This window comes from Xiphophorus hellerii, chromosome 1, assembly GCF_003331165.1.
Source record: "Xiphophorus hellerii strain 12219 chromosome 1, Xiphophorus_hellerii-4.1, whole genome shotgun sequence".
Taxonomy (NCBI): Eukaryota; Metazoa; Chordata; class Actinopteri; order Cyprinodontiformes; family Poeciliidae; genus Xiphophorus; species Xiphophorus hellerii.
In genome coordinates, this window is record NC_045672.1 from 2,636,535 (window position 1) to 2,650,590 (window position 14,056).

Consider the following 14,056-nt stretch of genomic DNA (forward strand, 5'->3'; position numbering starts at 1 on the left):
GATCTATTACTTAACACTCCTTAGTCTCAGGGATTTCTCATTTCCAATACTGGCTTCATTGGTATAATATGCTTAAAATCCTGCTGCTCTGGAATCTGTGTTATCTTCAGATGCCTTCAGAGAGTTTGCTAGTGTATTCAGCACTTTGAGTCTTCTCTACGACTCCCTTATCTCCAAACGCTTAATGACCTCGATGTGATAACCTTAAATGAGACTTCCACAGTATGTAGACAGTGTTGTGTAATTTACCAGCGATTAGGCTTAATTGACTTTCATGTGTCTCAATGAGAACAGAGTGGAGGTGGAGTGTAATTGATACAAATGGAGGCCATCGCTGTTGATGTGATGTGGAAAAATTAAACTACCATCATGGAGTCAAAGAATCTGAAGAATTAAAGTCGGATAGAAACGCCTCAGCACTCAGTATGGAAAAGTATGAAATTTAATTAATGTATTTGTCTAAAAGTTGCATCTATCCATACATCCGAGTAAATGAACATCTTATTCTGACAAAGCATGTTTTTGACAAGAAAGTCATACAGAAACTAAGACACATAGGTCACATATGCTTTATGTTTTACATTTAATGTTATTAATCTGTAGAGATGATTTCAATTGGTCTAGCACCTGGTTGAGTCAGAGCCGTGCAGCTTATTGCCATGATAGAAGAAATCCACGCTGTAAGCATTGTCAGATTTTCCTTTTCATAACTGTCCCTTTTCCTTTTAATCTACATTAAAGATGACTGCTTTTGCCACCGGAAAGTCGTTTTCAATTATTAAAGCCAGTGTTTTATATTTGATGAGCAGTGATATGTCCCCTACATGCCTGCTCATGTTAGTTCAGTTCAAGGATGGAGGTCTGCTGCTGAGAGAGAGGCCTCCTAGTTTCCTAATCAACATGAATTTACATTTTTATCGATGCAGAACATGCATGTTAATAATACCTCATCTTAAAATAACAACAAACATGGGACAAGTTTTGATCAAATTTTAGCCAGCATTATGATCAAGGAGATGTGAGTTCAAAGCTTTCTTTTAGATCTATAATTTGCCCAGTTGTATGGTAACAAGTATCAATATAAGTTCTGAAAAAAATAAAATAACATGAAATGAGATTAAGGTGCATTTATACTGTGACATCACCCATAATAACTTTCTAACTTTTTAGTGAGAGTGATTTCAGAAAATCCTAAATTGTGTTTTGGAAAATTGGTAATTGGTGTTTAAATGGTTTGTTCAGTTCAAACCCATTTGGTTTAAATTTGTTCAAAGTATTTTAGCTTTTAAACTAGAGATGCTGTCCACATTACATATATAGTTTCAGACTAGTAGTAGGTGATGAAGAATACGCTAACGTTCGCATTGTTAGCTGCTAATGGTTAGCCTTTAGCGTTATTACCTGAGTTTGTTCCGTTTTTACCATTGTATTATCCATTCTTTTTAACTAAATGTTGTTAGCTAGCTCAATGACAATTCTTTATTCAACTTTAGGCACAATATTCAAGTTTTTTTTTCTTCTTTACTTCAAAATAAAAGTCTCAAACATAAATGCAGTCTATCGAGCTTACATATACATCACTTTATATTGCGCTTACTTCACTCGATGAAGTTATACTGGTACTTTGTAAGCCTGACTACTTTGATGACAAATACTCTGGTGTTTATAATATGTGAGCACTTATACAGGCTTCTACTACTTTCTCACTCTAGCTACTGTTACTTTTATGCTGTCAATAGTTGCATAAAAATTTCTAAATTTGTTCATCAGCTGATTCTCTGTCAGCCAATATTTCCCTTGCACTTGTTACTTTTGCTTTGAGCTGTACATTTTCTATGTCGTTTTGTCTCTCTGTTTGTCAGAATCGCACTAACCAAGAGATGAGATGAGCTTTTTGAGGAGCAGATAATAACCTTTTACTTTCAGGTTGTTAGTGTTGACTACATTCACAGTCCGGTCTCAGAGACTGAGGTAGAAGAAGAGTACAGATGGAGAGTGCTAGTGTGTGAGAGCTGAGAAGGTGGGAAAAAATAATTGATTTCTGCGACATGCTCTGCTATTTTCTTTAACTCTTCCTGCCTAATATTTGCAAAATTGGATCTATGCATGTGTTTATTTCAGATTGGAGAGAGTTTATAGAGACATTAGATGTCATTTTCCTTCATTAGCCAGATTCTCATGATGTGAACTGGAGGTAATAAAGACCAAAGTTAATGGTGGCCTGTATATGGGCCAAGACATGTACCTGGATTATAGACTTTGGATAATTTTTTTTATTGAGGCTTTCATTCGTATCATTTCATCACAGACTTTGGCTTAAATTTACTGTACTATTAAGATTACAAAATGTGTTACTTGACTGTTTGTTTTTTCAACAGGCAGACTAAAGCTTCTAGCTTGTTGCAGGTTTTAAAATAGTTCCTTAAAAAAAAGTTTGATATGTAACATTTCTCAACTACTCAAAAATATGACTGCCCTCTTTTGTCTTTTCATACTAAATCATAATTTAGCTATCATACTGACATACTCCACGATGACAGTCACAGTGAAATGGTCTTGCCCCGTCCTGTTAAGGTGTACCAGATCTCTCACTCAATGGTTGCTTGAGATATTCACCAAGTAACTTTGCATAACTTTGAAATAAGTTTATCAGATGAATTTATGAGCCATGGTATAAGAGGCATATTTGACATTCATAAAACATATTAAAACAATCTCAATAAAGAAGCATTTGGGCTTTTCACATCATGCCGGTTGACGTTCTCCTCATATGCAGAAACAATCAGAGGTGTCTTGTTTGTCGGGTCCTTCTTCTTCCCTCCGTCATTCCTCCATTTTTCTTTTCTTGATGTTGAATAATAGAAATGCCAAGTGATGAGAGTTCCAACATCAAGAACCCAATTCCCCAGCTTGACAGAGCAATTTACCTTTTCCCATATTCACTTGGCCGTAATTAAATGTGGTGCATTGAACTCCAGCACACAGACCACATATCAAAACGGGGAGTGTGGACTCACATCTGAGCTTGCAAGGACAGGAGTAGGAAAACATAAAACTGATTCAGTGCAAGACGAGGGTTTTCGATTAGCGCTCCATAGATTTATTCACGGCCTTCGTTGTGTGTGTGGGTGGGGGTGTGTGTATGCGTGTGTTGTACGTAAAGTCCTGCTCTGGCACATTTTCTCACTGTTTTTTTCTTTTTTTTTACTACGTATCTCAGTCTGCCGCCATCTTTTTATCTCTGTGTCTCCCCAATGATATCTCATTATTTTCTGTGTTCATAAAAGTGAACAATGGCACTAAATCACTTTTATCATTGCTGATTTTTTTACAGTTTCATGTTCAAATTGTTCCAGTCTAATAAAAAAAAGAGATTTCTCATCCTGTCATGGCTCTTGGCTGCTGACGTCACAGAGTGGGAAATATTTCTGTTATCCTGCATGTCCCTGTGGATGACATCACCTAATTGCCTTAAAGCAAGTGACTAAGTGGATTACAGCTCATAATCTATTGATTTCTACTGCACCTTTGTACCAGATGTCATCTTTATCATGTTATTACAAGTCTTACTTCTAACACACAGCTATTAGACAATCTTTTTTTCTTATTGGTTCCCCAGATAATGAGCTTCTTCTCTCGCATTATAGACTAAAAGAGCCCTAGGTCTTTTGCCATTTTTGAATCCAAATCATATACAGAAGGTCATGTTTCAGATCTCATTGTCTTGTAGCGGTTATGACTTCAGAGTTGCACTTCTGAACTCGGAGAGCAAGGTCAAGCATTTCTACTTGTAAAACAGCCTTTGTAAGGTGACCCGCCAGCAGCAAACAGCCTCGTTTGGTGTGAGGGGTGGCGGCTCGGGAAAACTGGCATAATGGTCCGATGATGTACCTTCGCGTATTGATTTAGCTACTGTACAGAAATGTACTGTACTGCACGGTGGAGAAACCCTACACCTGGCACCACATCAGAGAGGGTTCATATTAAATTCAGTCAGCATTTACTGTACTTGGAGGTCAGCGAGAAGAGACCGCCGCGCACTGCCTTTAAAGCAGTTTCTTTGGTGTTTGTCCAACTATGAAGTTCCTAAAAAAAAATGTTGGTGACTGGGGAGGATAATGAGGAGAGGATAGAAGAAATACTTCTGTCAGCAAGTTTCCGAGTTCCATTTGAAAAGCAAAGCATCTTAGGATTTACGTTTGGGGCAAGTTGGTATTTGTTGCCTAACGACACTCGAGCCTTTCTAAATCTTGAGAGGTATTCTTCCATTCCACTGTCATCTCACCTGGTCTTTTAGAATCGTCGTCTTTAAGATTCAGACAAGAGTCAGCTGCGTAACGTGACTGGATTTATTTTCCCAGTGCTTTAACTATTTATAGCAGGTCAAACCATGAGCTTCACATCAAGTCCCACAAGGAACTTAGGGATATAAAGGCATAAGAGCCAAAGAGATGCTTCCACTGAGGGTGATTAGAGAATTTCCGTCTCACTTTAAGATTGCTCCTCAGCTGTTGATAAGCCAAGTGAGAACGTGGCAGCTTCTCAGCAACCTCTATTAGGAGTGGCCTCACGTAAATTCATAGTAAGATAATAGAAATTAACATTCCAGAACTGCTCATCGGCTCCCGTTTCTTTACTTTGGCTATGCTATTTTTTTTTTATGTTTTATTGGCTGTAGTGGCCTTTATTTGTTAGTGAATTGACAGGAAAGTGGGTTTTGAAAGAAGGGGAAAACCGCAGCAAAGGTGGTCAGGCCAGGAATCGAACCTGCGACAGCTGCATCAAGGACTAAGGCCTCCATTTGTGGGTTGTGCTTAACCCCTGCGCCACCACAGCTTCCCCAGGCTATGCTATTTTAATGTAAGAGGAATTTAGCCCAGCTTTATTTGAAGGGAACTGATTCAGTGATCTGTCCAGAGTCTGTAAAATCCAAACCAAATTAACTGGACACTAGAAACCTTCATGTATCATCAAACTAAACACTCAAAAGCTTCGATCTATTTTATCAATATATTGTTTAGTCTACATAAATTTCATCTTGCATACTTTTTTTTGTGGAGCAGGGCTACTTCTAGATTTGTTGACTAGAAATTTTAAGTATAAAGAGGGAATATGTTTATTCCTTTTTCAGATGTTTCTTCAGTTGTCTTTCATCTCCCCTAGTCTGCTTCCTCCAGGATTGTGTCTGTTGATGGTTTCATGTGATATATGGCCTCATTTGGAGTGTTTCAAGACAGTATAGGCCATAGAAAAAGTACAGAGAGGACAAAAATGTCTTTCTTTTTTGGAAGTGAAAAGTGAGTTTTAAGTTGATAAATCAGTTAGTGCCCATAATTATCTGCTGACATACAGTATCTTTACCAGAGAATCCCATGTCTCTTGTTTCTGCATGTGTCTATGTGTGTGTGTGTAACCTCAGTTTGCAATTGGTCGCTTCATTTTTTTCTTAGTTGCTAAAACCACCTTATGGTCAAGTACGTCAACCCAGTGTGTTACCGCAAATTATACATCTGCTCTGTGTTGCTGCTAACGTGGTTGCATCTGAACTAAACTCGCTGGCGGAATAAGCCATCCATCAGCCTATTGTGTTGTGATAGCACCTTATATTCGTCACCATATTATACAGATGGGACAATTACACCCAGGCTCACAGCTACAGCTAGCCGTGCTGGAAAAGGGGACCCCATATGTGGATGAAACATCAGTCGCAATTACATTTGTGTGTCTTTCTCATCTATCCTTCTCTGTACACCTCTCGTCCTCCTCCTTCCTCCCACCCTGCGCCCCCCACCCTCCCTGCTCTCATCTGCCACTAGGCAAATTAAGAGCCTCTCTATCGTGACCCAAATGAGAGAGGCTCATTTGTAGCTGTTATTTATTTGTAATAAACTCCCCTCATCATCTCCTCTGCTCTCTTTCTCTCGTTTTCCTCCGCTGTGAAAATGTGGTAAAAAAAATAAATAAAAAAATAGAAGAAATAAATCGGAATTGCATTGGAGGGTTATTTTCATCCACAAACAATGTCCATTATCACCTGAAAGCCAAAATGAATGGTTAAATGGACACCCCCCTTTGGCCCCCTCTCTGGTCTCATGATCTCATTCTTCCTCTACCTTCTGCTGTAATTTCCCTGTCCTTTTCCCATCCACCTCCCTCCCCTGTCTATAGATGGATGCCCCCCCCCCCCCCGCCCTTCCACCGCCATAAATGGGCCAGGAATGAAAATGCCATATTTAATATAAATAGGTGCTGCTCACTTACTTACAGTTCCCTCACAAACACAGATGCCGTGCCACCTAGAGTGAAACAAAGAGTCTTTGGCCGAGCATCTCCCACTTACCCTCCCCATTATCTGTTTTCTAAAACTCAATAATTGAACTTTTCCATTGGAATACATCATCCAGCCTGCTATCACAAAGCTCCACTGAATAAACTTCTCTCTCTGGCTATTGTGCTTGAGAGCAGCAAGCTTTTTTTTTTTTTGTTCTCCCTACTGCCTTCCCTCACCCCCTCTTTATCAGATGGGCTGTATTACTAGCATGGTATTTGTACAGCCACAAATAATGACTGCAATTTGCTGCCATTTGGTGTCCTGTAAGAGGCTCGTGCCTACTGATGGCTGCATTATAATGGTCTTCAGACATCGGTTACTATTACCATGCAATGAATCCTCTATAAGGCATTGTGTTCACCTGTACATTAGCGTGACCCAGAGAACCTGAGGATCCAGGAACTGAGGGTAAAATGGAGGGAATGTGGCAAGTATTGTGTGAGAGCTCTCCTATGTTTTGACTTTCAAAAGCATAATGGGTCGAATAATTTAGAACAGTAGCTCCTTGGTGGAGTAGTGGAGTATGTTTGTCCAATCACTCAGGTCCGTTTTTGCTAGTGAGTCATTTGCTTTTTTGAAGGGGCAGTATTATGTAAAATCACATTTTTTGAGCTTTATATCATGTTATAATATTCATCAAAAACATACCTGGAGTGTTGATTTGATTCTTTCATGCCTGTTTGAGAAATTCTTTAATTTCCATGGCAACCAGCTGTGCAAAACGCCTGGGTGGACCAAGCGCTGACTTCCACGTTTCCAAGCTTCCTCCTCAAAGAGCAGCCCTTCACACGACTCCGCCACTCGGCTCCTTCAGACTAGCTGGCAGCAATTAGCAAACACCTGGTGGAACTGCACAGCAGCTGAGCTCATTATAGGAGCTACTTCTCATTTGGAAAAATCACTAAACAATTAATTTCCTGAAGGCGAGTGTGAGAAAGAGCAGGAGTTTTTAAAGATTATGCAATCTTTAAAATGCAATCAGATTATGCATTATGCAATTTCAAGGCTATAAACATTGAAGTCAAATTTCTTTCAAGTCATATACAGCATTTTTATAAAAACTGAACACAACATAGTGACTTGGTTGCTCTATAAAATGGCACTATGTGCCTGGAAAACATATAATACTACCCCTATAAGAATGCCTAATCTGAAAAAGGAAGGACTCTTGTCTTTTTCAGAGGTTTTTGTGTCGTTTCCTTCAGTAGTTCTTGGTTTTTGGCAAAGGGGTGAACAGATTTTTCAATTAGTTTGGTTAGTCTGCCTGAAAGCGAACTGCACCAGCAGAAAATGTAACAAATGTTGCAATTTTGGTCAACTATCAGAGAGTCTACTGGACTATCAGGAATCAGGAATGAAAAACCCTTCAGTACAGTACCAAGAAACATTACTTACTCCTTATGGTAATGGGAAGCAGAAATGTGAATTGAAGTACAAACAAAACACATTGATTCATACTAATTTTCTACCTCTAGCTAGTTGGCATTAGCATTGCAATTAGCACTGATACAATCTTGGATAATACACACACATATGTTTACCATATATAGACATAGCATTTGCAATGTGTTTGGTCAATGATGTGTAAAAACATGTGATGAAAACTGAATGATTTATTCTTTGAAGTTTGGCAGGTTGAATAAAATAGTTTGTTGTGGTAGTTTCCCCATGAAGGTTGCTACAAGCATCCGCCTGCAGCTGGTATTAGAATGCAGACTGACTCCAACTAATCTCATGTGCCTCCTGCTTCTGCTGTGCTATTGATTTCATACTTCACCTAAATGAAACAGCCAGACGCATGTGTGCACACGCGCACGGCGCCTTGTCTGTGTGTGAATGTGCGCTCGGTGGTCAGTGATGTATTTAAGAATTTAACAGATGCCCCAGAAAACTTGTCTGAAAGTCTGTTTTTGGGGCCAAGGAGTAGCCTTCCTGCTGGCGTCAGGTCCTGTGTGTGAGTTTGCCTGAGGCAGCGCTCTGTCTGCCAATCCACCTGTCATTGGCTAATCGCATCCAGCAAATTGAGATTTACCATATGGATACTGATGCACTTGATGTTTTGAATTGTCAACTGGGTGCATTAAACCTTTTTCCTCATAGGTATGACTTTAACATTTCAGAAAGGTTGCTAAAGGGTTAATTATTTGGACCCTTTAGCAATTTAGAGTTTCCTGAAAGTGCCATAATTTTCAAGTTCTTTTGAATTTCTTGCTTTGCACAGGTCTGTTAAATGATATCTGCAAGGATCCGTTTCTCTGGGATTCCTAATGACAAATTCTGTCCCACTGATGCTAAGATATGCATGCAGGTGTCTTTTGCAGACAAATCCACTAAGCTGTATTGTTTGACATCATCAAAGTTTAGATTTGTTCTCATTCATGCCAGAAAACGGCATTTGAAATGAGTCAGTGTTCAAACAGGGTAGTCACTGATGTTTATCTTAACGGTATCAAGTACAGTAGCTCATTGTTTTCAAATGCTTTGACTTTATTCGCGTTCATATCGAGATGCTAACAGAAATGTGTTGGGCCGAGGAAAGATAAGATAACTACAGAAAGTGAGTTGAGGTTTAAATTTCTGTTTTAAAAAAAAAAGCAATATGAACTTTAAAAGGAAGCCAACATCAAAAATGCATTTTGCTGCAAAGCTGGTCTTCACTGCTGTTTATGCGATTAACTTTTATGTGACAAACCAACACTCAACACTTCCAAAAGACTAATTAAAATGAAATGTTAATTAAAGTTGACACTGAAGAGGCAAAGACATAATGTATTAGAAGTGAAATTGGATTGAAGTCTAACTAATATACAAACTGCAATAATGAAGCAATGTTTTTTTTGTGTGTGCAAGTACACACAAAAACCGTATCTGCATGTTCCTACAGTACGTCCAGTTACTCCTTACTATATTTAGTCTGTTGGATTGTCCCAGATGTTTCTCCCTCTGATGTTAACCAGCTGTGACCTTTTGTTTTTACATTTTCTTCCAGGTGACCCGTGTGCCGGTGGAGAGTTGTGAGCAGTACGCATCCTGTAGAGACTGTCTGGGATCAGGAGACCCTCACTGTGGCTGGTGTGTGCTACACAACATGTGAGTACTTGCACACAGTGAAGCTGCTTTTGAAGTTTAATTCGCCCGGTTTGTGTTGATTAAACCAGACGGTGGAGTAGCTTTCTGGAACGATCTTCTTTATCTCTCCTATCTTTTTTTCTTATTAGCATAAATCTCTTCCTTGGAGGTTCTTCAAGGATATCTGACTCGTCAGATCATTAAGAAATTTTATGTTTTAAAGCTTCAAAATACTTTGCAGCATTCCCACTTGAATGCTGCAATGTACAGTATGTGGGCCTGGCTCTTAGTGTTTGGCCTAAATAGGGTTTTATGTTTAGATCTAATCCCTTTATTAAACGCTGTTGTTTTAGTGGCATGGTGTTAAAAAGAACTGTCCAAAAATACCTAAAAGGTGCTACATTTAGGTTGAATATATGAAACTTGAACACTTCTTACATCAGGTAGGTAAGATGCATGTCATTCATTTTTTTTAGAACTTACATTTTTATTATTTTTACAGAGCAATAATACAGCCATACATCAATGGTACATAACACAAGTGTTGACAATATAAAGTTTTCCATAAAATAAACATCTTGGCATGATATCTTACAACCTCAGCATCACATTTGTAGACTCCTCACCATACAACATTAAAATAAGGATACAATTTGGGCAGGATAGCTAAACACCATATGCCAAGAGACAAACTTGTTAGGCTTATTTACATAAACAGAGCTTCTGCTGGCCCCCTGCTGGCTAAAAGTGGTTTTTTGAAGTCTTAATGAGTAGGTTATCTGTTCCATTTTATACAATTCCCTTACTTTTTGAATCCATAAGTCATAGGAAGGTGGCTCCAACTGCATCCACCTGATTGTAATGCATTTCAGGGCTGCTGTAAAAAGGACATTTAACAGATATACTTTGGCCCGTCCTTGCAGACCATCTGGTATAATACCAAGTAACGCAACTGTAACATCCTTTGGTATAACTTCTGGGAAGATTTGGTTTATAGCCCTGTACACCTCATCCCAAAAGTTTTGAAGTTTGGGGCATGACCAAAAAATGTGTGTAAGATTGGGGACCGCTGAGCCACAGTTTCTCCAACACAAGCTTGGTACTTTAGGATCCATCTTGGAAACTACATCTGGGGTCCTGAAATATCTGCTAATAATTTTCCATTTATATTCCCGCCACGTATTTGAGTTTGTAACTCGATGTGCCTCCGTCCAGACTTCCTCCCATGTTTTGTCAGAGATTAATTTGGCCGTCTCTGCCTCCCATCTTTGTTTTGTCCAAGTGGGTTCGTTAAGGTTCATTGACAGAAATACACTATATAACTTTGTTATGCATGTCATTCATTTGATTAACTGTTTTTTTTTTATATCATCTTACTCTTTTATGGTTCAGTTAGCCTCCATTTCTGTTTCACTTTCCAGGATTTTAAAGATTAGGAAACCCTAATTTTTCTCTTTTGTAATTATGTTCAGTAAAATATCCCATCAATAAATTGGGCAGTGCTCATTTTTTTAATTAGGTGTAATTGAAAATGTTCTGTCTTCCAAGAGCTCTCTTTATCACAGAATCCAAAAAGAAAAGAAAAGGAGGCTACTTCCCCTTCACAAAGTCTGTATCTGAGGTATTTAGAGATAATGGATGAGCTGCTCCATCTTGATGAAGGATGACTGATCAGCTGCTGTCAGTCATCTCTAGCAAGTACTGAACGCTTTGTTTGGCTGTTTTCTTTTCTCCTGTGCTGGACTTGGACTTTTACTGCTGTAATAATAAGCAACACTTAGATGTAGACGAGAGTACTTTGAATTTTAGATGACTTGGTTACACATGCTAATACTATCAACATTCAAACAATGCTTCAATGAAGTGCTAACACACTAGGTGTTTACATTTTGTTACATTACAACAACAAAACCAATATATTTTAATCAGATTTAGCACAATAAGCCACACAAAGATATGCATAGTTCTGAAGTTGAAGGAAAATAAAACATTTATGCCAATAAAAATTGGAAGAAATGTGGGACTTTGTCTGGATCTCTCTTTATAAATCTGTTGATAAAAGAATAAATAATTTTGACATATTTTATAGTAGCTTGAGAAATGTATAATTATTACCCAAAATGCACAGGAAGCATATTTGTGTGTCTAACTACCCTGAGCTACAAAAGCCAGTTTGGATAATTAAATACTTGAATCCTTCCATCTTGATTTATAAGTTCTGCCCATTGAAGCAGTACCCTGATTTGCTGGTTTTATTTGTTTAATTTATCCAAGCAAATGCAGTATTTGCAATAAATACTCTGATTGGGTGGAAAGAAAACCTGTCTGTGATTGGCTCGTCATGTGGTTCATTTACATAGACTTTCTCAAGCTGTGAAGACAGAGCAGTCAGAGCAAAAGTTTGTCAGAGTTGACGTGCCACAAATGAATTGTTCACATAGATATACGTGCTCACATCAGTCAGGTTAGGTTAGGTTGGGGGGCACAAAAACATTCCTATTATCAGCAGCCAGTGTGAGGTTTCAAGGATCAACAGGAGAAGAGGTGCAAACCTGGAGCTCATTACGGAGAGACTCAGGCGTGTTAGAGCAGGGATGCATCTAAAGGCTGAACCAAAGCAGAAGTTTACTTTAACTAATAAATTACACACAGGTGGTCTCTTTACCTCTTAAAACTTTTGTAGTTGGTGGCACTTGAGTTTACTTTGGAGTATTAAAGTACAAAGTGACAAATACAAAAGTATAACACTTTTCATATTTCTACTTGTCCTGGATCCCAAACTGGAGCAAAAACAGATACCTCGCCTTCTCAAGTCAACAAATGAGATGAAGGATGACTGAGCAGCTGCTGTCAGTCATTTATGCACCCTTTCATTGTGTGCTTGTTCCTGGTGTCTTACACAGTAATTCAGATTTTAGTGTACAGCTGACATTTCATTACACTTGAACCTTACACATACTGCCGCTGTAAGCATTCATACATATTTTAGTTTTGCTTTGGCTCCTGCAGATCTGCACAGCTATTGAAAAAGGGCTGATTTGGTTCACACGGCACCATTTAACATGACATATTCCAGTAATTGCTGGGCTCAGCTTTTTAAATGCAAGTTATTTTGTATGCGCTTCCCTAATTTATTTCTAATTTCCATGCATCTCTGCACACACTAATCAACAGACTCCTTGTCTGAAACTCAGTTTTTTTTTTTAAGTAAATACATCGGATCAATAATTTTGTGATATCCACAGCAGTAAACAACTGGGATGTGCACGGCTTTATAAATGGCAACAATTTATGCGTCCCAGTTGAGAAAGGAGCTCTGTTATTAGCTTCTGCAGAACTTTTCATCAACAAGTAGAGTAAAATAAGCTGTTAATGTGAGATTAAAGGGGATATCAGAATATGATGCTGAGGATCTTTGTTAAAGAGATGTGACAGTGGGATAATCTCCTGTGATAGATGTTCGAGGAGGGATCGCTGCGAGCGAGCAGAGGAGCCGCAGCGTTTCACCACCAGAGTGGAGCAGTGCGTTCATCTGTCCGTCCACCCAGAGACCGTCTCTGTCACCATGTCAGAAGTGCAGGTATGGAGTCCTGTCATGTTTTCATTTCTTTTCAGATGTTTGGGGCTGTTTTTGTGTGTTGGTAAAGCTGGAGAAGGGGGAGACATACAGGAAAAAGGATCTAAAATGATATTAGATAAAGCTTGTTGATGTGTTATCAAAAGCAATCAGTTTAGGCCGGAGCCGAAAGCTGATATTGGAGCAGCGTTTTTCTGCTTCGGGGGCATCAGTAATGAAGTGTATTGATTGAAATTTCTGCTCTAGCTCATCTTTTCTGATTTCTGTCCTGCTTCCTAGTTGGTGCTTCAGGCGCAGAACGTGCCCAGTCTGTCTGCGGGAGTGAACTGCTCCTTTGAGGACTACGTGGAGACGGAAGGACGCATCTACAGCGGACGGATCTTCTGCCTGTCTCCCTCTACCAAAGAAATTGCTCCCATAACGCGAGACCAGGGTAACTAATTAGTTTTTTTGGTTTAAATCATTTGTAGATACCTAATAAGGAAACTTAGTAGTTATTTATTACCTCATATAAAGTGTTCTGGTCAAAATTATTTATTTTGATTTTGTTTCACAGTGTTCATTTTCACATTTCTGTTGTAATTTAAGGCTCCTGACAGCCATGACCTTCCCCATTTAGTTTGTCTTCTGCCTTCTCCTTCAAGTTAATATCAGCAGTTCATGCAGATATCAGTAAAATTTAGCTGCTAGCTCTTAAATCGTCGAGGACTCCACCATTGTCCTGTCGTGTTCACTCATTCACACTATTGCATATATAGCTTTCATTTTAGCTACATACTATGTTCCAGTGCTTGAAGTAAATATCACTCCATCTTTGACTGACTGAGTTGGAATATCCAGAAAAGGTCTAAGTAGATGGGCAGGAGTTGGAGCACTGCTATGTTTTATTTATGCAAGAAATTTGAGCAATTTAACTTAAAAAGGGTTTTATGTCTGAAGGAGCAGAACATGTCTAAAGCCACTGCTATTAGTGTGTGGCATGCTTTAAGATTGCACAAGACTTAGATGCCAACGTCATTTTTATAGCTCCATATTAGATAATGGGCGTCATTCATGTTGGGTCATGATAATTAAATGCT

At 38.8% G+C, this 14,056-nt stretch overlaps 1 protein-coding gene and 1 long non-coding RNA gene across 3 annotated transcripts in view; one reads left to right on the forward strand and one right to left on the reverse strand.

The window, feature by feature from the left end:
- Window positions 1-14,056, forward strand: part of LOC116723678 (plexin-A1-like) — a 279,486-nt gene that overhangs the window by 137,091 nt on the left and 128,339 nt on the right. For both annotated transcript variants that reach the window (XM_032568758.1, XM_032568767.1), the window contains exons 5-7: window positions 9,321-9,421; window positions 12,857-12,980; window positions 13,257-13,410. In XM_032568758.1, the coding sequence (XP_032424649.1) occupies window positions 9,321-9,421; window positions 12,857-12,980; window positions 13,257-13,410 (379 nt within the window). The remainder of the gene's footprint in view (window positions 1-9,320; window positions 9,422-12,856; window positions 12,981-13,256; window positions 13,411-14,056) is intronic.
- On the reverse strand, window positions 9,867-10,626 carry LOC116723692 (uncharacterized). Its single transcript, XR_004340027.1, has 2 exons — window positions 10,408-10,626; window positions 9,867-10,252 (listed from the first exon to the last, which is right to left on the reverse strand). It is a non-coding gene; the product is annotated as an uncharacterized LOC116723692 (long non-coding RNA).